At 37.7% G+C, this 25328-nt stretch overlaps 2 protein-coding genes across 4 annotated transcripts in view; one reads left to right on the forward strand and one right to left on the reverse strand.

Annotated features, from left to right (window-relative positions):
- The window catches only part of etv4 (ETS variant transcription factor 4), a 28611-nt gene extending 17521 nt beyond the window's left edge, over window positions 1-11090 (forward strand). For 2 of the 3 annotated variants that reach the window (XM_051915134.1, XM_051915136.1), the window contains exons 5-12: window positions 2746-2875; window positions 3418-3630; window positions 4213-4499; window positions 7353-7421; window positions 8007-8054; window positions 8945-9117; window positions 10001-10102; window positions 10637-11090. In XM_051915134.1, coding sequence (XP_051771094.1) covers window positions 2746-2875; window positions 3418-3630; window positions 4213-4499; window positions 7353-7421; window positions 8007-8054; window positions 8945-9117; window positions 10001-10102; window positions 10637-10864 — 1250 coding nt within the window. In that variant the 3' untranslated portion in view covers window positions 10865-11090. The remainder of the gene's footprint in view (window positions 1-2745; window positions 2876-3417; window positions 3631-4212; window positions 4500-7352; window positions 7422-8006; window positions 8055-8944; window positions 9118-10000; window positions 10103-10636) is intronic. The other variant, XM_051915135.1, reaches the window with a different exon arrangement.
- A 2628-nt stretch (window positions 11091-13718) lies between these two features.
- On the reverse strand, window positions 13719-24590 carry dhx8 (DEAH (Asp-Glu-Ala-His) box polypeptide 8). Its single transcript, XM_051914859.1, has 23 exons — window positions 24424-24590; window positions 23822-23907; window positions 23640-23712; window positions 23293-23384; window positions 22786-22892; window positions 22350-22682; window positions 22078-22222; window positions 21001-21204; window positions 20809-20896; window positions 20562-20659; window positions 20295-20442; window positions 19590-19771; window positions 18220-18414; window positions 17932-18117; window positions 17242-17452; window positions 16972-17153; window positions 16717-16857; window positions 16473-16628; window positions 15368-15505; window positions 15114-15242; window positions 14790-14986; window positions 14293-14472; window positions 13719-14197 (listed from the first exon to the last, which is right to left on the reverse strand). Exons 1-23 carry the CDS (start codon window positions 24530-24532, stop codon window positions 13978-13980), a joined length of 3600 nt encoding a protein of 1199 aa, XP_051770819.1. The 5' UTR covers window positions 24533-24590; the 3' UTR covers window positions 13719-13977.
- Between the last annotated feature and the right edge of the window lie 738 nt (window positions 24591-25328).

The following is a 25328-nucleotide window of genomic DNA, read 5'->3' on the forward strand; positions in this document are numbered from 1 at the left end:
ATATAATTTATTAAAGGGATAGTTCTCCCAAAAATGAAAATTCTGTCATCATTTACACACCCTCAGGTTGTTCCAAACCTGTATACATTTTTTGTTATGTTGAACACAAAGGAAGATATTTTAAAGAATGTGGGAAACTGAACAGTTCTGGGGCACCATTGACTTCCATAGTATTTTTTGGAAGTCAGTGGTGCCCCAAAGTGGCCTGGTTACAAACTTTCTTCAAAATATCTTCCTTTGTGTTCAACAGAACAAAGAAATTTTTACAGGTTTGGAACAACATGAGGGCGAGTGAATGATGACAGAATTTTCATTTTTGGGTGAACTATTCCTTTAAGTTATCTAAAAAGAGGCTTTAAAATTAATATAGGGCTTATATGCGAAATTGGTCATTTAGAGATATTAATGAAATAAAAGAAACATGACCTTTTCTATAGGCTGAATAACTTCAGTATAATTTAAAAAGCCATATAAAACCAAACATCAGGGGAAAAAACAAAAAAATAAAAAAAACATAACAGCTCATTTTAATTCCAGGCCTTCTTCTCAAAGTCCAACAACAATATTTTTGACAATATTGCAAATGAAAAAATAAAATAAAAAAATAAATGGGAATGTTACCACTAAATAAACAAATTTAATCTAATATAAATATAATATGAGCTATATACTATAAATATAATGTTAATATTCTTTAAATGATTTACATTATATTTATTATCATTTGCAATAATAGCTGATTATACAACTGTAATGTAACTCCATGACAGCTGTAAATTCATATACACATGTCACATAAAAAAAACAAATGTTTAAATTTACAATGCATAAACATGATCCTAACTCTTGCACACTGGCCCTGGGCTGCTGGACCATATATATATATATATGTATATAATTGCTTTCTCACTCTTTCCTGATCACTGCTTACATGATTTACAAGAACAGAACCCAGAATATCTAAACACTTCACACAGATGTTACATTACACATTTAGGTTCAACCCCCAACCCTCCCCCTTTTTTTTTTTTTTTGAGAAACAAAACCTAAGAAATATGAGTGGTTTTAGGGAACAGTGATGTAACCTTCATACGAATTGCAAAGAGAGAAAGCAGAAACTAAGAGCTTTGGGCAAAATACACCAAATAAAGTACAAGAGCTTCCTTCATTGTCAGATCTCTGTTTACTCGACTGCCATCAGTCTGTAAACTCAGGGAGATTTAATGACAGAAGGATGTGTCTTGACAATGTTACACGTCACGAGGTGTCCCCTTTGAAATTCCCGTTTGGTGCTCCGTTCCATTTTAGTGTATTTAGAGAGGAATGATTCATTACATTAATAGAGTGGTTTTAGTGTCTACAGTGATTCTATGATCGTAATGAATTTATAAAAGAACTTGCAGCCTTATTGATCAAATGAGCAGTCCATTATAAAAGTGTAGTATTGATATACATTTTTTTCAATCTATCAAATCTATAAATCTTGTAATTAAGCAGACTCATGACTCATTCTGTTCAGATTTCGTCTTTCTCTTTCGATTTTAGTATTTCCTTTGAGAGCGGAGGACGTTGCGCTGCTGTGTGTCAGTATTGGAAGGCCTTTCCCCCATTTTTTTCTTCTTTTTGTGAATGAAATATGCAATTACCTGGGCTTGGGTTTCAGCAATGCCTGTTCTGTCAGGTCTGCGCCCACGACAAATCAACACATAAACAGCCATAAACACAGAGCTGCTGCTCAGCTGGAAGAGCACAGCTGCTGCTGTTTACCCTGAGCGGCCCAGAAAAACATCCTGTACCGTGCCGTCTTTGAGCCTGGCTGCTCCCCTCCAATAATAAACAGCACTGCGGTTTAGACCCAGACCCCACGCATGCTGGGCGGCTCCTCTGCTACTCCTCAACTAAATGCCAAAATCTCTAAAAGCTGGACTGAAGAAACAACAAAAAAAATTCTTATGTAAATGACCAGCTGTTGATGTGTTTATAAAAGACATACTCATTTAACCGCAGCCAATAAATGTTTTGTAGAAGTTCTGTGCTTGGGTTGAAGAAAACAAATCTGGAAACAAGAATTATGAATCTAATGCACATTAATAATTGAACTAAAATGGTTATGTCCACTTTTCAGTATTGATTAATTGAAGTGATTTTAAATGCTAGTGGATATTTATAATTTACTTTAAAGCCGTGTCTAGGAGACAATTGCCTGGTTTCACAGACAGGGCTTAGATTAAGCCAGGATTAGGCCTTAGTTTAATTAGGACATCGAAGTACTACCAAAACAAATTGCTGGGTTTGTCCATTTTCAACCCAACTTGGGTTGTTTTTAACCCAGCATTTTTTAGAGTGTAGCTTTTACAAACGTGCCTTAGAAAAAAACATTACTGGTATGCATCTTGAGACAAAACAATTCCACTGACATATTTTAAGATATGCCAGTGCAAGTTGCTTTCAGTTCAAACAGCTCAAACATTCATTTTAGTCTAGGACTAGCTTAAGCCTCGTCTGTGAAACCAGGGGTTACTGTGTCAACTATTGTGGAGTAAAGTGATCATGTTTGCATGATTTACTGCCCTCACTATCACTAAAGACAAACTAAGCCCTTTAAAGTAATTTGAATACAAAAATGTGTATCTTTACTCCCGATTGTGTACTCTTGTTGTATTTTTAGTGCAGTGTGTCATTTCTCGAGACAGGAATTAACTGGAATGTGACTCATAAATGAACCGGTTTCTCTGTGTATCGCAGCAGTGGCATTCCACAGCCCGCCTGTGAAGATTAAGAAAGAGCCTCAAAGTCCAGGTTCAGACCCCAGCCAGTCTTGCAGCCACAAGCAGAGCTTCAGCTACCCCAATGGAGAGCAGTGCCTTTACGCCAGGTCAGTCAAAAGCTGGATGCTGTTGCTAGATGCCTCTCACACATTTTGATACTTTCATGGCATAAACATGTTTCCTTATCTATGGGCTATTTTGGCCCCTATGGACAATAAACAACACAGAAAATAGATTCTCAAAACACACACTTCACATTATAATGCAGGGTTCCTCATATCCGGCCCTGGGGGGTCACTGTCATGCAGAGTTTAGCTCAAACTCTAATCAAAATCACCTGAGCAAGCTAATCAAGGTCTTTAGAGTTAGTAGAAAATTACAGGCAGGTGAGATTGAGCTAAACTAGGGCCAGATTTGAATATTAATTGATTAATAATCAATATCTTAATTTAGCATTTTCATATTTTAATAGTGAACATCTGGGACAGCAAAAATAAAATCTATACATAAACTTTTACAGTTTTAATGTTTTAATAAAAATTTACCCCAGAGATATAAAGGTTTTCATAGTCGAAGATACATCCATACATTATCTATGACTAGTAAGAAATGCATTTTTTGACTTTGAAAGTGTCTGTGTGCCCTGCAGTGCCTATGAGCAGAAGAGAGCAGCTGTGGCAGCAACAACAGCAGCAGGAGGATCTAAGAGCTCTTGTCCAGGGACACCCATGTCCCCTATGCAGCATTACTCCCCTAAACCAACAGTGGGAACTCGGCCGGAGTCAGGGTACATGAATCCACCCTCAGCTAGCCAATCCCACGCCTGTCACAGCCACAGCCATAGTTACCCCATGAACCCCAGGTAACAATAATGTTAAAAAAATGTGTAGGTGTGTCTACATTTGGCTAGGGATTTCACTGCATAAACTAAAAATAGTGATTTTAAATACTACATCCATTTGGATATTTAATTATGAATGCTCATTTCTTTGCTGTTTACATACCTTCGCAGTCATTAAATACTCACTAAAGTTAATCTTTAAAACCACGGTTGAATTTAATAGCACTGTTAAATGTGATCATTTTTTAAGATGTGTAGCAAATCTCAAAATGAATATCCAATTTTCATTCTGTACATTACAATGTTGTGATGCCAAATTCACTTTAAAGCATTTAAATTGATTGGCTTATTTTTAATATTCATACAACATAGTCTAGAATTTCAACAACTGCTAATTAATGCTTATCATCCATAACCTGTAAATAATTACAGAATTTTAATATCAGTGCACATTTTTGACTAGTAGTGTTTTAGTTTTATTGTAAATTTATTATATTTTATATTTATTAAATGTGTTTTATATCTATCAAAAGAGAACAGTTAAGAAAGCATACTTGTTTTTAAGAGCCTGTGTGATAATCAAGGCTTAATTTTTCCTCCCAGTTCCAGGTTCCCTTCCGGCTCTGCAGAGATGTGCCCACCATTCTCTTCCCAAGGCCAGGCCCTGCAGCGCATGCATCCTGCCCACGCCAGCGGGGGCGGAGGCGGCAGTTACCATAGGCAACACTCTGACCCCTGCTTGCCTTATCCTCCTCAGCAGAACTTCAAACAGGAGTACCTGGACCCTCTGTACGACCGAGTGGCCCACATGGCCGGGACACAGCCTCAGAGGTTTCCTCCTGCCCATATGATGGTCAAACAGGAACCCACTGACTACACTTACGAACCTGGTACGTGAGTCAAAAGACATTCTGATGACACAGAGTGAATTCATTTGCTTTGAAAAGGTGTCTTCTTTCATCTCACTTCCTGAATAATTAAACCACATTAGGCCACTAATGTAAACAGTAAATTGGTCGGCAAAACCGAAAAATCTCTCTCTTTTTAAGAGATTTTGTTTGTTGTTCTCCACTTCCAACATCCACTGACACTTTGCAAAGGTCTCAACAGTGTTTCTGTACCTCTCCCCACTCCTGCTCCTTCACCCCTCCCATTCTGCCTGTGTTCTTTGAGAGGGAGGGAGGCATAGGAATTTCATTGAGAAAATGGAGGGCACTGGAAAGACTAGAATCCCCAGCGGAGCGCTCGCGGGTGTAGGGTTGCAGCAGCGGCTTCCTTTTTCTGCAGGCAGATGAACTCATAATGGAAAAATGAGCGTAGCCTCGGTAACCCGAGCCCGTGTGCTGGCTTGGTCGAGCGGGCGGGAGGTTGTGTTGTAGCCGGGGGGCTCGGGCCATATACTCACAACACAGGCGAGCTCACCTCCTCCCACTCGACTTAGCGACTGACACAGGGTCGAAACACAACACCCTGCGCAGGTCCAACTTATCAGTGCTCTGTGAAAGACTACAAACAATAGTGATCTAACAAACATTGCACAAAGATGAGCATAAAAAACAAAGTTACCAGTTCAACTGATTCTTTAAATGGAAAAAAAAAGAAGCATGACCTTTTCTGGGTTCTTTTGTTTCCTCCTAGTTTTATGGTACGAGGTGTCTTTTTTACACTTTGTCAGTGTTGTTATTGTTAACAAAAACTAAAACTATTAAAAATAATTTTCTGTAATTTAAATAAAGCTGAAATAAAACAAAATAAAAATATGTTGCAGTACTACAATTACTAATACTGAAATAAAAACAAATTAAAGCCAAAACATTAAAACTAAAGCAATATATATATAATACTAAAATAACACTTTTTGGCACTTATACCACCGAGAAAGGCTGATACTACTTAGCTAAGATTCATACGTGCTGAAATGTGGCAACTTTGGATGCGATAGTCTGGAACAAAAGGATGTTTGTGTGAGGATAGAACGCCCTATCTGAGGTGGAGTACTGCATGTTATCAGTAGATTCATCCCTGCCCAGGCCGATGGCTGCCGCTCTGCTACAGAACAAAAACATAGAGATATATTTGCCAACATCAATAAGAAACCAAAACCATGAATAAGAGACACTTTTATATGGCAAAAAGTGCTAAAAATGTATTTGTTCTAAAATACTTAAGTAAATATTATAATAGTAATATTTCTTATTGTTTTATTTTTTTATAATAATAATAATAATAATAATAATAATAATCATTATTATTTCAGAATCACATCAAAACATTATATCAAAACCACAAATCAGTTTTTTCCTAAATTGTGCAGCTCTACCATCTAGTTTGTTTCAGAAAGGGTTTCAGTTTAAAATGGAATAAGTTCCAGTCCGACAGCTCTGTAAACATTGAAATTAATTTGAGCTCTATGTATGAGAAAAGTCTCCAGTCCCTCAGAGCTCTTTCTCCCCTGTGACCTCTTATCATGGCCTCTGCCACTGCATTCTCCAGCCATGAATCATGGCTCCACCTCACAAACTAACAGTTTCTTATTTATACAGTACATATAGAAGGAGAGAGAGAAAGAGAGGTACGACAGTTATAAACCTGATTCTGGCTTCCTGCAGTACTGTGTAAGATCCACTGCTCTTTACTGCCTAAAAATAAAGCTGCCGACAGGTGATATTATGACAAACGACTTTATGACAAATGGACCTTTTGTCCTTGCAGCACTCAGTGGCAGAGGTTATCAAATCTGCAGATGCACCAGCCTCACACCATACAGAAATAGTGCCTAAAGAGGACTAGCAATGATTAGCTGTGGTCTCAAAGCCAGTGAGCTGCCTCGCTGCCGACTGCCTACATAGGCAGCTTCCTCCTAAGGCAGCATATCCTAACCACAACTTAACCTCATGAATGACTGTTTTGGAATTCTCTACATAGGCCACGACTTACACAAATAGCGCTTCACACTGTAGAGCAACTTAAAATTGATTTCAGTAGTGCTAATGGGGAGACATGCTTGAGGGTTTGAATGTTTAAAGGTAAAGAATTTAAGACAAATATTAGTTTTGTAACTTCTACTGTAAAAGAATAATGATCAAATATTCTTTTTTAAATGTTACTGTACAATTGTCAGTCTGCAAATTAGTTATAATAATAATAATAATAAATATTTATTAATGTGTCGTTAAATTATTAAATATCTCAGTAGGTACTTCAAGTAAATATTTTACATATAAGGGGTTCGGCTGACAAAAAAGTTTGGGAACCTTAGCGCTAACATAAAAATACATATAGCACACAAACACAGGGTAAAATAATTCATTTTTAATTACACTGAACTATTTTTATCTGTACCTATCAAGTTCAAAGTACTTCTATGTAAAATCAACATTTGTTTAGTCTTGTCCATCATGTTGGATTTATTTTTTCACTCACTGGATTCTGAAATTGCCTTCTTTTCAGGATTACATGAAATATGTTTATTTTAAATCAAAATGTTTCTAGCCTAGTCTTATTTTTTCATTTGTTTTTAATGCATTCTGAGATTGTATTGTCAGTGAAGAATATGCTATGCTGCATAGAATTTGGCTAAAGCTGGGTATCTTTGGAGGCAACATAATCAAGATGAATTCCTTTAGCTTTTGCACCAGGCCTTAAAACACTGTCATTTCACCAATAGGAAACATAAATAAAGATTAACAGATCATTTTCATGCATCCATTACTGAGGGTCATGAGTTTGTGTTTGCCCTACAGATGTGCCTGGTTGCCCCTCCATGTACCACCACAATGAGGTCTACCCCAACCCACAGCACAACAGTGAAGGTAAGGACATGGTTTGTCCATCTAGAACATGCAGCTCTAGTATAGTCCTACAATGTACATTTCACACACTCACAGCACGTCAGGATTGGCCGGTACTGTGCGGTCACTGGCTAACCAGTCCAGAGGGTCTGTGTTTCTGTTGGCATGGACATTTGTTTCTCCCTTGCCTAAAGAATTCCAGGGTAAATATTACTACTGGAAAAGACGAATATTTTTCCTGGAGGGAAGAAAAATAATCCTTCTCTCCGCTCGCTGCATTTGCAGCACCATTTTGGGTATTTTCAGTTGTTAGCTGATCTCTGTAATGAGCCATTAGATACAGAAAATTTAGTTCCTTGCTTCATAAGTGTACATAACTGAATAATAATAATCATCAAGAGTCCATGTTTCCCATAATAAGAATTCATAAATATCAATGGAAAAACAGTTACTGCATTCATAGATCTCAATTTGAAAAGTCAAACAGGAAAATGCTTGTTGTTATTAATGACTGCTATTAATACATTAGCACAATATAAATCATGTGGAGTGTCTTTGTATTCACATTAAAACAGTGTACTAATAATTCCCTTTTCCTGTCCTCAGGCTACATGTTTGAAAATGATTCCCGTGTTGTCCCTGAGAAATTTGAAGGTAAGTCTCACTTGTCCAGATGTTATTTTCTCACTATTAATTTCAAATGCCAATCTCAGACAATGAAGTGCTGTAATTAAAACTACAACATACAAAAATGAGAAATTAAATTTAAACATGGGGCCCACAAGTCTGAGACCACTACACTGTAAAAATGATTTTCATGATTTATCACAACATTTTTTCTTTTGTCACATCAACTTCAATAATTATTGTTATTCAGATAACATCATATTTTGAGTTTCTGTTGATTTAACCAATCGCCTTTATTGTATTAATTTCAATGAACTCAAAATTTTAAGGCAACCAGGTAACTTACTTTTTTAAGTTAAACCAATAATTCTTTTTTACAGTGTATTGAAAATACATTCATTTATAAAAAATGTGACGCAATTGCTTTCTATTACACATTTTGTTTTACCATTACCACAATTAGAACGGAAAATTTAATTAAAAAGTTAATATGAATTTTATTATTTCTTAGTATTTGGTTTGTCTGCCAGCACTCAAGCTGCATAAACTCCACAAGTTTGTGTAAAACCTGATGATCATGTTCGCTAGCATTTAATGATCCAAAGCATCTAACCAGCTGTACAAACAGTCACATGATCAATGTCACAAATTTGATTATTTTCTGATCTTGAAATAGTGCTGATTCCTAAATATTTCTTATTCATTTTAACTCATAACATTTCTTTCAACTTCGCTTATTAGGTTTAAATTAGATTTTCAATTTCAGATTTTCAATGTGGTCTCCGACTTTTGGACCGCACTGTATGAATGTTTGCAATATCAGTTCAAATCCTTACCACCATGTGTCTTATGTTAAATAAAACAGTTTTTAAATCTAATTAGGTGAATTAATGGACAATCTCTTTGCCTGTTTTCAGGTGAGGTGAAGCAGGAAGGGGGCGGTGTGTTTCGTGAAGGTGCCCCATATCAGCGCCGTGGCTCACTGCAGCTCTGGCAGTTCTTGGTAGCCCTCCTCGACGACCCCGGCAATGCACACTTCATCGCATGGACCGGCCGTGGCATGGAATTCAAACTCATTGAGCCAGAGGAGGTAAAAATCTGGCTTTTAAGAGTTCTCGAGGCAAAACATGATTTTCATCCAGAAAAGCAAATGATCATTCAAAGATCGAAGAGGAAAATATGATTATTGGGTGATTCAGATCAATTCGATGCAGTGTTTATTCAGCTTTCACAAACTACAGAGAGAATAAACAATGGGTTTCAGAGATTTGCTTGCGATCAGCCTACACTTCCCCAGGGTCTAAGAACACATACACACAATGCCAGTTTTCCATTAGCTGCCATGCATTATTTACCCCACTTAACAGCATAGTGAAATAAAATGGAGAATGGCTCCATTACCAAATATTACAACCTTCCATTTTGCCAGAGTCTAAGCGCACCGCAGTGGTCGAGACAAGAGCGTTAACCTCCTATTGTCTGTGGTCAGTAGACGGCTAAATGGCATGACTCAGCAAACTATCATGCAGAGATGCATCCATCAGTTCTGCTCAACTGTACGCATGAATCATTCATTACAACAAAGTTTTACTATCGCAAATAAAGCATACAGCCAAACAAACAATCTGTTCCTCAAATGTCAGCAGACCCACAAGTTTACTGGCCCAAGATGGTGCAACAGTTTTTCTCAAGGGCCCTCAAGTTGAACCTTGAAAATTAGGATAAATACGTATTTCCTCTATAGGTTTGACAACTAGCAGTTTGCGCTGTGCGCCGTGTGGTGTTTTTGGTCAGAGTTTAGTGGTAATTTGGTTATATAAAAGGGAACTGCATTATTTTGTGGGGACTCGCCCTTCCTTCTCATAGTTCAGCTGTTGTACAGTCACCAAGGACCTCTTGTGCTCAGATTAAGGCACTGCAGTACAGTCCTTTCCTGCTCTTATGGTTTGTATTTTCTTATTTTGGTACTCTAGGTGGCAAGACTCTGGGGGATGCAGAAGAACCGTCCAGCCATGAATTACGACAAACTGAGTCGCTCTTTGCGCTACTATTATGAGAAGGGAATTATGCAAAAGGTATTGCATCATCCTATTTCATGGTTTCCTATGCTATTTTTTTACTCACTTCTACTCACAATGAGTTGAGACTGACTTTATATTTGGGGTCCCAGAGACTCCAAATATAGAGTCCAGAATGATTTGTGAAATTAACCTTAAATTATTCAACTTTCTGAAATGTAAATTTCATTGAATTTCTTTTTTTTTGACACCAGCGAAAATGTAATTCAAATTCAATATTACAAAATTAAATTCAATCCAGTTGTGTACTTCTAAAATATGTGCATCATGTGAAAATCCATTACATTTATTTTTAAACTTATAACATTATATCATATGCATTTTATTTATATATATATATATATATATATATATATATATATATTTATTTTTTTTTTTTATTTCAAATAGACCCAAACAGAATCTTTTTTCTTGCATGATCTCCGCTGTATCAACCTGATACTTCAATGTTGTTATTGAGATGTTAAAAGGGGGTCCTTATTATTATTTTTGATTATTATTATTATTTAATTACTCTTTTTTTATTTTCAGGTGGCGGGTGAGCGTTATGTTTACAAATTCGTGTGTGAGCCGGAAGCTCTGATATCCTTGGCTTTTCCCGACAATCAGCGGCCAAGTCTGAAGGCAGAATTCGAACGCTACGTCAACGAGGAGGACACGGTGCCGCTGTCTCACCTCGATGAGGCAGCGTCTTACCCTCCCGAACCAGCTGCCACCAACATGGGCCAACAGCCCTACTCCAAAGGCTACATGTACTAATGCCACGACATTCTCCCAAGTTCCCCATCCCAGTTTACTACCCGCTGCACCTATTGCACATGCCCACCCCATCCACTTGTATATAAGGCTATGTTTTTTTTTTTTTGTTTTGATTAAATTAATCTCATTAGGGACTCTGCATTCCTCTCACTTCTGAGGCCTATCTAATCTAAACACATTACTGTGGTTCAAGAGATTGCTTAATAAAGACCCAATATTACTACTATTCCGTGAGTCTCAGTTTTTTTTGCAACAAATGCAGAATGCACAAAAATTGCTACAATAGTAATTTCTCACTAGAAATAACAAAAGTGGAAAACGTTGGTTGAAAATGCACATTTACACACAACTTTCAGATGCCATATATATATATATATATATATATATTTAGCTCCGCACTATTGTATACAATTAATAGGCTTTCACGTTTGCAATAGTGCTGGAAAAAAAGCACACTGAAGTTCATCTTTCGCGCTCTGGACTTCTGTCTTTCTATATATGGACAGTACGCTGTGAACGCGCAAAATGATTGACAAGCAGACAGACAGACGTATTCTGATTGGCTAAACAAAGAACCTCACCGTGACCTTTTAAAGGAGTTATTTCTTTGTTATCTTTTATAGAGAAGTAAAATTTTTCTACATACACCATGTCATAAAAGTTTGCTAACAGCATCTTTAAATAACAGAAGCTTTTAATAGACAAATAGCTATGATATGTTTATTTCTTTGTGTAGCTTTTGTATAACTATCTATAATTTAAATTTATTTTCAGGTGAAGATTTTTATTCTTTGCAATATGCAATTGAGCAATATAAAATTGTATAATTTTATGTATTGTTGAACCAGAAGTGTAAATGAAAATCAAGACATCCCTAATTAAATAGCCTGCTATTTTTTTTTCTCTCATTTACCTATAATACAATCCTGATTTTTTTTTTTTTTACAATTTAATTGTACACTTTTAGTTGTACACTTGTTCAACTGCTCCTTAACACAAATATCTAATCAGTCAATCACATGGCAACAACTCAATGCATTTAGGTAGACATGGTCAAGAAGATCTGCTGAAGTTCAAACTGAGTGTCAAAATAGGGAAGAAAGGTAATTTAAATGACTTTGAACGTGGCATGGTTGTTGGTCTGAGTATTTTAGAAACTGCTAAACTGCTAGGTTTTTTCATGCACAACCATCTCTAGGGTTTACAGAGAATGGTCCAAAAAAAGTCCTTTGGCAAAAATGATTCCTTGTTGATTCCAGAGGTCAGAGGAGAATAGCCAGACTGGTTCAAGCTGATAGAAAGGCAACAGAACCTCAAATAACCACTCGTTACAACCAAGGTATGCAGAAGAGCATCTCTGAACACACAACACGTCAAACCTTGAAGCAGCTGGGCTACAGCAGCAGAAGACCACACCGGGTGCCAATCCTGTCAGCTAAGAACAGGAAACTAAGGCTACAGTTCACACTAGCTCACTAAAATTGAACAATAGAAGATTGGAAAAACGTTGCCCGGTCTGATGAGTCTCGATTTCTGCTGCGACATTCAGATGGTAGGGTCAGAATTTGGAGTAAACAACAGAAAAGCTCCATCCTCCCTTGTATCAACAGTTCAGGCTGCTGCTGGTGATGTAATTGCATGTTGGATATTTTTTTTGGCACACTTTGGACCCCTTAAGCACCAAATGTTCATCGTTTAAATGCCACAGCCTACCTGTGATTTGTTGCGGACCATGTCAATCCCTTTATCCCAGCAGGATAATGTGTCAAGTCAAAGCTCAGATCATCTCAAACTGGTTTCTTGAACATGACAGTGAATTCACAAAACTCAAATGGCCTCCACTGTCACCATATCTCAATCCAATAAAGCACCTTTGGGATGTGGTGGAATGGGTGATTTCCATCATGGATGTGCGGATGACATCTGCAGCAACTGTGTGATGCTATCATTTCAATATCGACCAAAATCTCTGAGGAATGTTTGGATGCACCTTGTTGAATCTATGCCACGAAGAATTAAGGCAGGTCTGAAGGCAAAAGGGGGTTCAACACGGTACTAGCAAAGTGTACCTAATCAAGTGGCTGGTGAATGTATATCTACATGTAATAAATAGACACTTCAACATTAGATGCTCACCAAAAAAAGAAACAACTCAAGTAGGCCTTTTTAAAGGACAGAGTTTAATTTAAGTTGACATCAAAATGAATTCAAGATATGACATAACATAAGCTGTAACCATATAAAAAACTGCAGGGCATTTCCACCCCCCATCGCTTCCTCTAATAAAAGAGCTATAATACAAAATCTCCACTGTGGTCCGATACACTGGTCCTGTGCAGAGTTGGTAATTTAAACATTAAAACAGAAGAGAGGTCCCAAATAAGGATGAGATCTGTGTGTGATAAGAAAGTGGTCTTAACATCCTGTTCACTTGTACATGACCAGACCTCTGCAGAGGAACTAACTGAATTAATGAAAACCCCTCCCCTCTCAGCACTTTAATCAACATCCACTGACCAGACGGATGTGACGTCCACACATTCTGCAACACAAATGGGTCGCCCCAAGAGTCTGGACGAAAAAGAGCTGCACTGTGCAAATACAAATATTACACCGGTCTGTTATGTTAACGGGATAGCTTGTACCAAAAAAAATAATAATAATAAAAAAAAAATGGCTGGAGTTAGCATTAAACACCAGGTTAAATGACCCAGATATTTTGATATATTTTCATATTTTGATCCTTTTTTTTTTTTTTTTTTTTTTTTTTTTAAAAGAACTCCAAGACTCAAAGTAGAGAGAATTATAACCATAAAGCCGTATGAGACACATACAGAAGAAACAAAATTAAATGCTTCTGATTTAAAAAGAAAAAAAAAAGTGAGCAGAAAATCAGGTCAGCTTTCATTTTTGAGGGAACACCTCCTTTAAAATCAAATGTAGTTCACAGCAATGGAAAGGATCTTATCTTTGAAAATAGGGCACCATGTTCTTTAAGCACATTTTTAGCATCTGTCCATGTTATCCTCCACTCTGCCATCAACACAAAGTTGATGTTTTGTTCAGCAGCAGTATCAGACACTTGCAGTCTATGAGAATCTTGTGAGAAGCTTCTAGCGTCGTCTGAAGGCTCTGGAGATTCTCCAGGCATTTGGTTCCTCGTAACGGTTGTAGAGGGGCTCCAACCGCTGCTGTTTCTTCTGCTTGCTGAGGCGTGTGGGATCAGACACTTTGAAGAAAGCTGGAGCGAACTCTACAAGCCACCTCGGGTCAATGGTGGTTACCTCCCTCATGTACTCCTTAGTGGTCAGCACAAGCTCATGGTACACCACCCTGAGGAGAAGAAGAGAGTGAAACCAGCTTTAGCACAAGCAACATTGAGATTTGTTTGGTGGTTAATACAATAACAATCTCATTTTGGTACATACCATTCTGGTTGGCGATTAAACAAAGCACTGGAGGGATGGATGTAGACCACCTGCTGGTCTATGAGGGTCCTGTAACCTTCTTGAGGGTCCTTTTTGGCTGCATTCCGGAAGAAACCACTGCAGATGGCCTTCTGTACACGTACTGTGGCCTTACCACATGATACCACATCCAGCTTGTGCCTGAAGACATAATACAATATTGTATAATAATTATTAACAATATATATATATAATTATGGATTGTAAAAGCCCGTTCAAACCAAGGACAATAACTGTAATGATAATAACTATAGCTAGTCGTTTTAATTCAATGTGAATAGGGAAGTCCACACCACAACTATAACAGTAACAACACACAGGAACAATATGTATCACTTTCAATGGCAGTTTACATAAACTGCTTCGACTAGTCAATTTAACTTAAAATAATCTATTTTTAAGGCGGATTTTAATATACAAGTAAGCCAGCATAAAGTTAGTTATTCTCTAGTCCTCACCTGTCCATGATGCCAAGCATCTGTTTGCGGATATCCTGTGCACGGCGGAGAGATCGTGCCTGGATGAAGTTTTCATAGCACCAGGGGTTGGAAAACTTGTTGTTCTTCCAGGAGTTGTAGACAGCCAACAAAGTCAGGTGGTCGCCCTCAGGCTGGTGAAACTTAGCCTTCTTCTGGTCTGCCAGAGCTTGTTTGTCCTGAGATTTAGAGTAAAATCTTGCTTAATATCTTTAAGATCGCTCTGCTTGGATACCTTAAACTTTACTTAATGATGTAACTGTTCTTGACCACAGATCTGGTAATGTGTGTGGGCTAAAGGAGTACCTTTGGTCTGTAGAAGACATTCTGTACTGAGAGCATTGACACAATGGTAAGCATCTCTTCGCTGCAGCCAAGATGGACGGACATGATCAACATTTTACAAAGCATGGGCTCCAGAGGAAACTCAGCCATCTGATAGGAACAGTGACAAGAAACGTAAAACTTTATTCTGCATATGCAAACTGAGCAGCTACATCTGAAACCTTGATACGAGCACATTTACAAAATCACATGTATGACGACATGTACACACTTACTCTACGACCGAGTCGTGTGAGCAGACCTTCATCATCCAACGCTCCCAGAGTGTACAGCTGCTCCATGGCTGTGATGAGTGTCTCCATGGGCGGAGCATCCATGAAATCAAATGACAACAGGTCATTGATGCCCATTGCCTGAAAAGAAAATGATACAAAAATGCATAAACAAATAGGATAGTGTGCAGGATTTTTTCATTTTTGACTTGTTTTTGGTCTTTTTTCCTACCCACCTATCTATCACCTGCAGGTGTGCGAGGGTAATTGTTGATTGATGTAAAAATGCATAAAATATAATATTAGAGATACACTCATAAAAATCCTGTATTAAGGCAAAAATTTACATTGCGCCGACAGACGGCAACAGACACATCGTCAGGTTTTGTCAGATCAGTGTGTTACCCCTGTCGGAGTCTGTTGGTGTCTATCAGAGCTTGTTTTCACTGTTTAAACATGCTGAATCTGCATTAGAAAGTCTGAGATTGACGTGCTGTAATCTGGTGACTGTTGCCGTTGGTCTGTCAGTCGGTGCAGTGTGAAGTGGCCTTCACAGATTTATTGGTAAATATTGGATACATAATCATCTATTGCCTATTTACATTTATTAATTTAGCAGACACTTATCTAGTGCACTTACAAATGAGGAATACAACAAGTGTGAATGTACATTTATTTAACAGAGCGTGTTCAATTTTTACATTTAGATTATCTTTTTGTCATCTAGCACTCACTTAAAGTTGGTAATTTTTCTTTTATCTATTGTATCTTTAAAAACACTAATATTTAATGATCTTAATGAATATATATATTCCAACATCCAAACCATTTTTTCATCCTGAACATTATAATGTTATGATGCCTAAACTGTAGCATTTAAAATGGATTGATTTTAGTTTTTAGTACCCTTTTTTTTTTTTTAACCATTTGTGGGAAAAAAAAAAAAAAAAAAAAAAAAAAAAAAAAAAAAAAAGAATTTTTATATTGGCTATATAATTATCTCTATCTGCCAGAATTTTATCTGTATCGGTCAATTTAATATTTGGTACAACCCTTAAAAAAAACAAAAAACAAACAATGACTCAATAGTGAAACTTTTAAATTGTACCTTAAGAGACAGTACAGTGCTGGCCAAGTTAGTTCTCTGAATCTCAGGTACGTTGGTGGTGAGCATCTCATCTCTGTAGGCGCGTTCTGTGTAGAGTCTGTAGCACTTCCCAGGGCCTGTTCTACCTGCTCTGCCCGCTCGCTGCTTAGCCTGGGCCTATGGACCACACAAACAAGGTTTGAGAGTCAAACTGTACTTACAATGTATTCTGCATGTAGTCTGGGTCATTAGAAATGGATGTTACCTGGGAGATGGGGGTAACAACTAGCTGATCAATGCCAGTTTTGGAGTTATAAACCTTCTGCTTGACAAAACCTGGATCCACCACATAGTAGATCCCATCAATTGTCAAAGAAGTCTCTGCAATGTTAGTAGCAATGACCACCTGAAAAACAACAACAACAGAATGTTTAAGGTGTATAAAGTGATCTATATTTTCAGGAAAATTTGATTTGACATGTCAGAGGTCACCAGAAAGAGGAAAAAGTCTGGATAGTACCTTTCTACTTCCAGGTGGTGCTGGGTCAAAGATCCTGGTCTGCATTTCACTGGGTAGGGCAGAGTAGACCGGGAGGATGATCAGCTCTGGGACATCAGGACCGAGAGATTTCATTCGTTCGTACAGGATCTCACAAGCGGTGTCGATCTCCTCCTGACCCGTCAGGAACACCAAGATATCACCTGTAGAGTAAATAATTTTAATTACAGGAAGCTCATTTTCACAGGCATTTACAGGTTTTTCTGCGAACAACTGTGTGCAAAAAGTTACCTGGAGGCTCAGTGAGGTGGATCTGCATGACTGTGATCAGGCTGGCATCCAGATAGTCAGTCTCAGGTTCTTTAGTGTACAAAACCTCCACTGGATATGTACGACCAGGGATAGTGAAAATAGGTGCTTCATAAAAGTACTGTGAGAATTTCACAGCATCCAGCGTGGCAGATGTCACAATGAGCTTCATGTCAGTTCGTTTCTGTACAGTCTAAAAGATAAAAGAATAAGACACTATTACATATGCCCCATAAAGAGATGGTAAAATAGTGAATAGCACCTAAGTTTGTTTTTTCCCCATATAGTTCAGAGTACCATGCAACAAAGTGTTAAAATCTGTAATGCTGAATTTTCAGCAGCCATTACTCCATTTTTTCGGTATTGCATAATTTCTATTCTATAATAATCAGAAATGATTCTAGAAATGATTGTTTTGGAAAACACAATACATTTATATTTTTCAGTATTCTTTGATGAATAGATTATTTGAAATGGAAATTATTTGTAACAATGTTAAAGGCTTCATTGTCACTTTTGATCAAATTCATGCATCCTTGCTGATTAAAAGTATTAATTTCTTTAAAAAAGATCTTTTTGGACCCCAAACCTTTGAAAGGCAGTGTATGTTTCTGAACACTGACCTTGACACTCACTGACTGAGTGAACAAAGCCTCAATTTGTGTACTGTACCTTCTTGAGCAGGCCAAAGAGCACATCTGTGTGAATGGTTCTCTCGTGGGCCTCATCCAGCATGATGATGGCATATTGGCCCAGATCAGGGTCAATCAGACACTCTCTTAACAGCATACCGTCCGTCATGTACTTAATCACGGTCTCTGGACTTGTGCAGTCCTCAAAACGGATGGTGTAGCCAACCTGCACAGACACAGAAAGAGATTAAGGCCCAGTTTTAAAATTTTGGAGAAATTAAGATTGTTGTTGCCTATATCTTGAAAGTTATTGTAAGCAAGCATCTACCTCTTGACCTAAACAGCAACCGTACTCCTCCGACACTCTTTTAGCCACAGACATGGCTGCCACTCTTCTGGGTTGTGTGCACCCGATCTTCCCCCGTGTGGTGTATCCTGCCTCTGCCAGGTACTGAGTGATCTGAGTGGTCTTCCCTGAGCCCGTCTCCCCAATTACAATGAGAATCTGGTTGTCATGGACAGCCTGTAAAGACACAATGGTTAAATTTATGAACACAACTAAACTGAAATCTAGATCAGAATGAATCTCCATTAGGGATGCCCCGAGCCGATCTCAAAGATCGGTACTGGAGCCGACTAAGCATTTTTTAAATTGATCGGTATTGGCTATCCTAAGCCTGATCCTTTTTTTATGTCAGCTGTAATGCAGGTGTCGTGCAGTAGGTGGCAGTATGCACCTTCAAGTGGTTTGGCAAACACCATTACAAGGAAAAGAAGCAGCTCAAATGTGCATGCGTGAAGTGCAAGAACCAATCAGGTCTGTTTCAGCGCATCACAAACACGTTCATGCTTCTTTGTTTAGCATATTTGACGCACACTTTTGTGACAAATCAGTCAATAGTAATTTATTTACTGTTTTTAGCTGCCAACAGACTATCTGAGACGTAATTACTATAATGTGTTGCTAATATGGGTTGAGTCTTGCGTCGGACTTGACTGAAAGACTGGCATTGTACCTCTTCCCTGTCAGTCTGTTACGCATTTGGCACAGTGAACACAGTGCAGAGCTTCCATGTTTACGTCCAAACGCCGGCTCAGTATTGGTCGAGGCTGTTCATGTGAGCACCATGACGCATGTGTATGATGCTGACGCAGGAGCTGGCCAATACTGAGTCGGCATTCTGATGTAGAACACAGAAGCTCTGTCCCGCGTTCACTGCGGCAACTGCGTAACAGACTGACAGGGAAGAGGAAAAATTGTTAAAAAATAGTTGTTATATATTTACGCAAAAAGTATTCTCGTCGCTTCATAACATTAGGATTAAACCACTGTAGTCACATTGACTGTTTTAACCATGTCTTTACTACTTCTCTGGACCTTGAATATGATAATTTCGTTGCTTTCTATGGGAGATAAAAAACCTCTCAGATTTCATCAAAAATATCTTAATTTATGTTCCGAAGATGAACAAAGGTCTTATAGGTTTGGAAACGACATAAGGGTGAGTACTTAATGACAGAAATTTCATTTTTGGGTGAACTAACCCTTTACTGGACTTGAAGTGTGCACCAAGCACTAGGAAAATACAAGTATTGGGTCGGGACTCTGTATCGGCAGATACAATTTTCAATGACTTGGATCGGAGGCACAAGAAACTTGATCGGGACATCCCTAATACATATCAGTTGAAGTCACACCTGAATGAGCTGCTCTTTCAGCTTGTAGATGGGAAGACTCTCTCTTTGCTCAAGGATAGAAAGTTGAGTCTTTTTTCCATACGAGGCCTTGTTGCCGCCAAAGGCATGTTTCTTCCATTCCGGGATATCATTGGGCATCATACCTATGCCCCTCATGTTGGCAGCTATCTGCCTGCCGTCAACTGTATGGATGGTGAGCGTGTGAAGACAGGAAAAAGCATTTATTATAGATGCACAAAGATGATAACAGACTCATATAAGGCCAGAGGGCATATGAGCAACAGAGATAGGCTTTTTATATGCAAGCCAGCCACCATCTGCTTCGATAGCAGACCTCAGGAAATCAGATGGCCATCTACGAACTCACTAAACCATCGTATGGACAAGTAGGAAGGAAGTTTATCTGGAGAGATCAATGCCTTTCATATTACACAATTTTGTGTTCTTTTTTTCCACTACTGGAGGTGATGGAGCGCAAAACATCCATGTACTCATACAATCCTTCTTCACTATGCAAGTAATCAGCCTATTTTCTAGTTTTCAAATGTTATTACTATTCCATGCAGTTTTGGAGTTCTAGTGCATTTTAATCAAAATGTGGGATTAAAGAGGTTCATTAAAAGTAATATTTATCATTACCTCCTGAGTTGAATGTACAACATCATTTTTTATTTCAGATGCTAGGAATAAGTCTGAATGTCTTACCGTCAGGCAGTGGATCCACCCAGTGTTTATTAAGACCCATAGGGATTGAGTCCATTTCAGCCTCCCGCTGGGCCTGTTTCACCTCCCGTCGCTCTTTGGCCAGGGCACTCTGCATCATAGCTGCTTGGGAGAGAGATCCATCGGGGTTCTGACAGAAAACAAAAAACAGAATATTTCAAGTCACAGATTACGTCTACTTCAGTGAAATCAAGAACTTTGCTTCCAACATTCCAGCTGTAGAGTGAGTGTACATGTGTTTTGACCTACCTTGACAATCTTGACAGGGCTCATATCCATGCTCTGTTTGGTGTGTCCCCGCAGGAATGGAGGCTCCTCTTCCACCAGCTCAATTTCCAAGTCCTCATCTGACAGACAAACCACAACACAGACAAAGTTTGAATTGACTGTTCAGGCAGCTAGAAGAGACTTATTGTGATGGGTTCCAAAGGAAGTAGGATTTTATTTATCGGCATGGCGACAAATGTAGTTAAACAAAGGTAAATGCAACTCATACCCTCCTCATCATCTACTTTAGGCAGAATTCCTGTCTCTTCATCAAAGTCTGGGAATTCCTCCTTAGACAACACATTGGCAGCAATCATCTAAGAACAAACAGACCAAGATGCAGATTAAAATATGAACATAAGGAAAAACAAATGTTATAAAAGTGGATAAATTCAATTTTACATTAAAGATGGCCACGTACCTGCTTGATTTCCCACTTCTCCGGATCGGAGATCTTGGTCAGTCTTTTGCGTTCCAATGAGTCATCCTCTACCTCTGGAGCATGGCCCAGGTTGAGGTTGGTGGGTCTGTCAGGATTTCTCATGGATGTCTCTTCCTGACCTTCTCCACCCACATTTCTCCTCCTGTTAGGGTTCAGGTCTTCACCAGTGTCCTGGTCAACATCCTTGTAAAAGCAAGACAACCCAAAAAAAATCAGTCCACATATAAGCACAGTGATGAGTAAATCAAAAATACTGGTTGAGCACAATGTCTTTTATATATGCAAGATATAACCAACATTTCTAGTCAAATAACTTACGTATACAGTAGGGTGTATATGTCTGAGACGACTAGTAAAAGTGCTTCCATTTCACGTTTTTCTGATTTAACAATATATTTATATACATTGCAATTATTATGAACACAACTTGTAATAATTGCTTTGAGCTCATTGTTTCTGGCTAAATGAATACATGATTTTAGCTAACTGCATGATTTGTATTATCAAAGAACTATACATTCTGACATATAGACATTACTTTGGCAGTCACTGCTGATAACAGATTACTCTCATTTGTAACATGCATTTTCTGTAAAGCTGCTTTAAAAAATGTGAATTGAACTGAACAATTATAATAATAAAATAATAACAACAATAATTATATACCAATTTAAACTTTGTATATTTACTTTTGTTTAGTGGCCGAGAAATAAACATGCAAGATATAAATAAAATCTCTGGAAAATTAATTTTTGTATACAGAGTGGTGTACAAGTCTGGGACGACTAGTGAAAGTGCACTGCTTTCATTATTATTATTATTAATAATAATACCATCTTTGTATTTTACTTTTGTTTAGTGGCCCAAAAATGTTAGAATCTGAAAACAAGTTATTGACTTTAATTTCACAGAATTTAACAAATCTGTAAATTAAATGTACAAATTAACTGGAAATTTAACTGGATGTAATTTACTGGTTGTTTAATTGGTGACTTTTGGACCTCAAAGTATGCAGACCTGTTCTCTCTCATGACCTCCATAAAGACACTCACTCACCTTCATACTGAGACTTGTTTTAGATCCAGTGAAGGACAACACCTTGACTTTGACCCTTTGACCTTTGCTGACCACATCAGCCACATTTGCCACCCGACCTTCTCTCCTGAGCTCAGAAATATGGACCAAGCCTTCCCAACGTTTCCTTTACAAAAGGAGGATGAGAGAAAAACAGTTTAAAAGCTAATTCTAAATAATAAGTTTACAAACTAGTCTTCTAAAGAATATATCATAATGTCCACATCAAATTCAGTACTGTATGTCAAACATACCTGAGACCTTCTAACTGCACAAAGCAGCCAAACTGCATGATACTGGTGACTTTGCCGTTGTAGATATCCCCCACAGATGGCTCTTCCGGTGGGGGGCGGTCCACATGTTTGTCCTTCCACCGATCTGAGCCTTTGTCTCTGTCTCCCCGTGCAGGACTCCTGGACCTGCTGCGAGAGTGCCAGCGGCTCCTGCGCTTCCTTCTGTCCCTCTCATTAGAGCGAGATCTAGAGCGAGAGCGATGCCGTCTCCGTCTGTCCCTGTCCCTGTCTCTATCTCTATCTCTGCTCCGGCTTCTGCTCCTCCGCTTCTTCTTGCTGCTGCTGGTATCAGATCTAAGACGGATGATACTTACATGTTAAGGCAACAATTTGACGCAGTTAAGAAATCTTTGCAGCATCAAATTCAATGGTATCTATTTTATGAGCAGGTCCTCACCTGTGTTTACTGCTGCTAGGTTCAGTTCCACTAACACTAGGCATAAACATCTCTAACTCTTTCATAGCATCAGCAGCAACTTTCACATCATCCTCATCCAGCATAGTCTAGTTAGAAGAAAAATTAGTTGATGACACATAAGTAACTACCGGACACATTTGAAATGTACTGGCAGTCAAGTTTGGAATAATTAAGTTTTTTTTTTTTTACTGTTTTTGAAAGAAGTCTCTTCTGCTCTGAGCTGAGTTTATTTGTTAATAATTTATTTGTGACACTGAAGACTGAAGTAAGGGCTGCTGAAAATTCAGCTTTGCCTTAATAGGAATAAATTACATTTTCAAAATATATTAAAATAGAAAGCAGTTATTTTAAATTATAATATTTTAAAATATTACAGTGTTACTGTATTTTTTATCAAATAAATACAGCCTTGGGGAGCATAAGAGCTTTCTTTCAAAAAAAAAAAAAAAAAAAAAAATATATATATATATATATATAAATAATTACCCTAGTAATAGGATTGTCAGGTCTGCACAGAGCTGGAAACAACTCTTTTAGCTTGTCTTTTTCACCCTTTGGCTTAGCATCAGGATAAGAGGCTGCACAATAAAAAAAATCCCATAGGAAAAGAATTATCAGGAGGAGAGATGAAAATATGGCAATATGACATGAAATATGGTGCAAGCTGGTGCATCAAAATGAACTAGGCTGCGTTTCTCAAAAGCATCGTAAGCCTAAGTAGATTGTACAACCAATGGCACCAATGGTCTCTGTGGTCATCTTGGCTCACAATGCTTTTGAAAAACGCAGCCCTGATTGATGTAAATGAACTAATAGATGCTAAACTTTCTTACCTTTACTGGTAGATGCTTTTGGCGGAGGACGCATGGTTTGAATGAGACGAAGCAAATTGCTGGTAAGTGAATCCTAAAGAACAGAGATTACAGACTGGGTTAGATATTCCTAAAACTGCAACAATAATATCACAAGACACAAAATTAAAAGGAACAAAGAGAGAGATTACAAAAACCCTTACTGTGAAATCGGCTCCATTTTTAGCCAGCACTGCCTTAAATCCATCAAAGGTTGGATTTTTCTCAGCAAGACTGATTACAAACTCAGCTGAAAAACACAACAACCAGCAGACTGTTACTACCAACTTCTATACATAAATTGTAAAGCTGCAGCTAGAGATTATGCGTCTGTCTGAACATTAGTAAATATTTTTTTTACTAACCAGCCTCTTACCAAATTGACCACGGTAATCATTGACTTGGACAAAATATCAGTTATTACAGTAATTGTTACTACTGTAAAACCTTTTAAGAGCTTTCAAATAACTCCATGGTAAGGAAGACGGTTATATTTCCAAATAAACAACAAGCAATGTTGCTTTACCATAAAATATGACCACATTACTGGTAGTAACCAGCATTTCTTTTAATTATAAAAGGTCAGATTCTAGTTAAACTAAACGTGTAACATAATTGGGGAACTGAATGTTATTTCATAACATTACTGCATGTTACAGTTAAATGACGCACAAGCACTGAATGCACAGGTGGAAAGAGGCTAACCAGCTAGTTACGAAAGAGTTACCTACAACGTGACACAGTGTCGTCTAATTTATGAACTCACCAAGGTCCTTATCGCTGATTCCTAAATGGTTGTCAAGTTCGGTACAAACTTTAGACACCAAAGACAAATATTCGAGCTTTTTAAGCTCATCATCTCCGATCTCTGCCATCTTCAGCGATGTTGTTGTTTCGTTCACCGGAAGAAAATGGCCTACTTGGAGAGTCCGGTAACTACTAATTCCGGGTTACATTACAGGCGTCCTCTAACGGTCAAATGAGGAATTTTTTTTTTTTTACTTTCTTGACACATTTCACACATTTTGTAAGTATAAATCGAAACACAACAATAATTTAAATACGAAGAAACAAAAAAATGAACTTAAAATTAAAGGGCATCACAAACATATGTTAAATTCATTTAGCAAAGAGAAATGTTGTGAAGGGGGAGCTTTTTTTATAGAAAATGTGAATGCTTTTTTAAAACAATGATATTCCTAATATAACCTTTTTTGTTGTTGTATTTTCTCTTCTACTACTTTAAGAAAACACTATGTTCGGAGATCGAAATAAATTTAATTTAAAAAATAAATAATGATAATGCGATGTCTGGTCAAAACTTGGTCACTTTGTCACATACAAAAAGCCTTTAATTTACATTTTGCATTAACTTGCAAACTAAATAACAACAATGAATAATGAGGAAAGAAGTGGGCATGCGAATGTCACTCCAGAGATCAGTTAGGTAAAACGTTACGGCTAGACCAAAGTTTTGATTTATTGACAAAGTTTGAACAGGGGTTTTCAAACCATGTTAAATTGAATTAATAATTATATAAAAAAGATTAAAATAAGTACAAATTAGATTAAAACAAACAAACAAACAAACAAATAAACAAGTGAATAAATAACACAAAAATGTGATTACAATAAATAAATAATGCATCGAACAGTACAGTACTATAAAGA

The sequence above is a fragment of the Ctenopharyngodon idella genome, chromosome 12, assembly GCF_019924925.1.
Source record: "Ctenopharyngodon idella isolate HZGC_01 chromosome 12, HZGC01, whole genome shotgun sequence".
In the NCBI taxonomy this organism is placed as follows: Eukaryota; Metazoa; Chordata; class Actinopteri; order Cypriniformes; family Xenocyprididae; genus Ctenopharyngodon; species Ctenopharyngodon idella.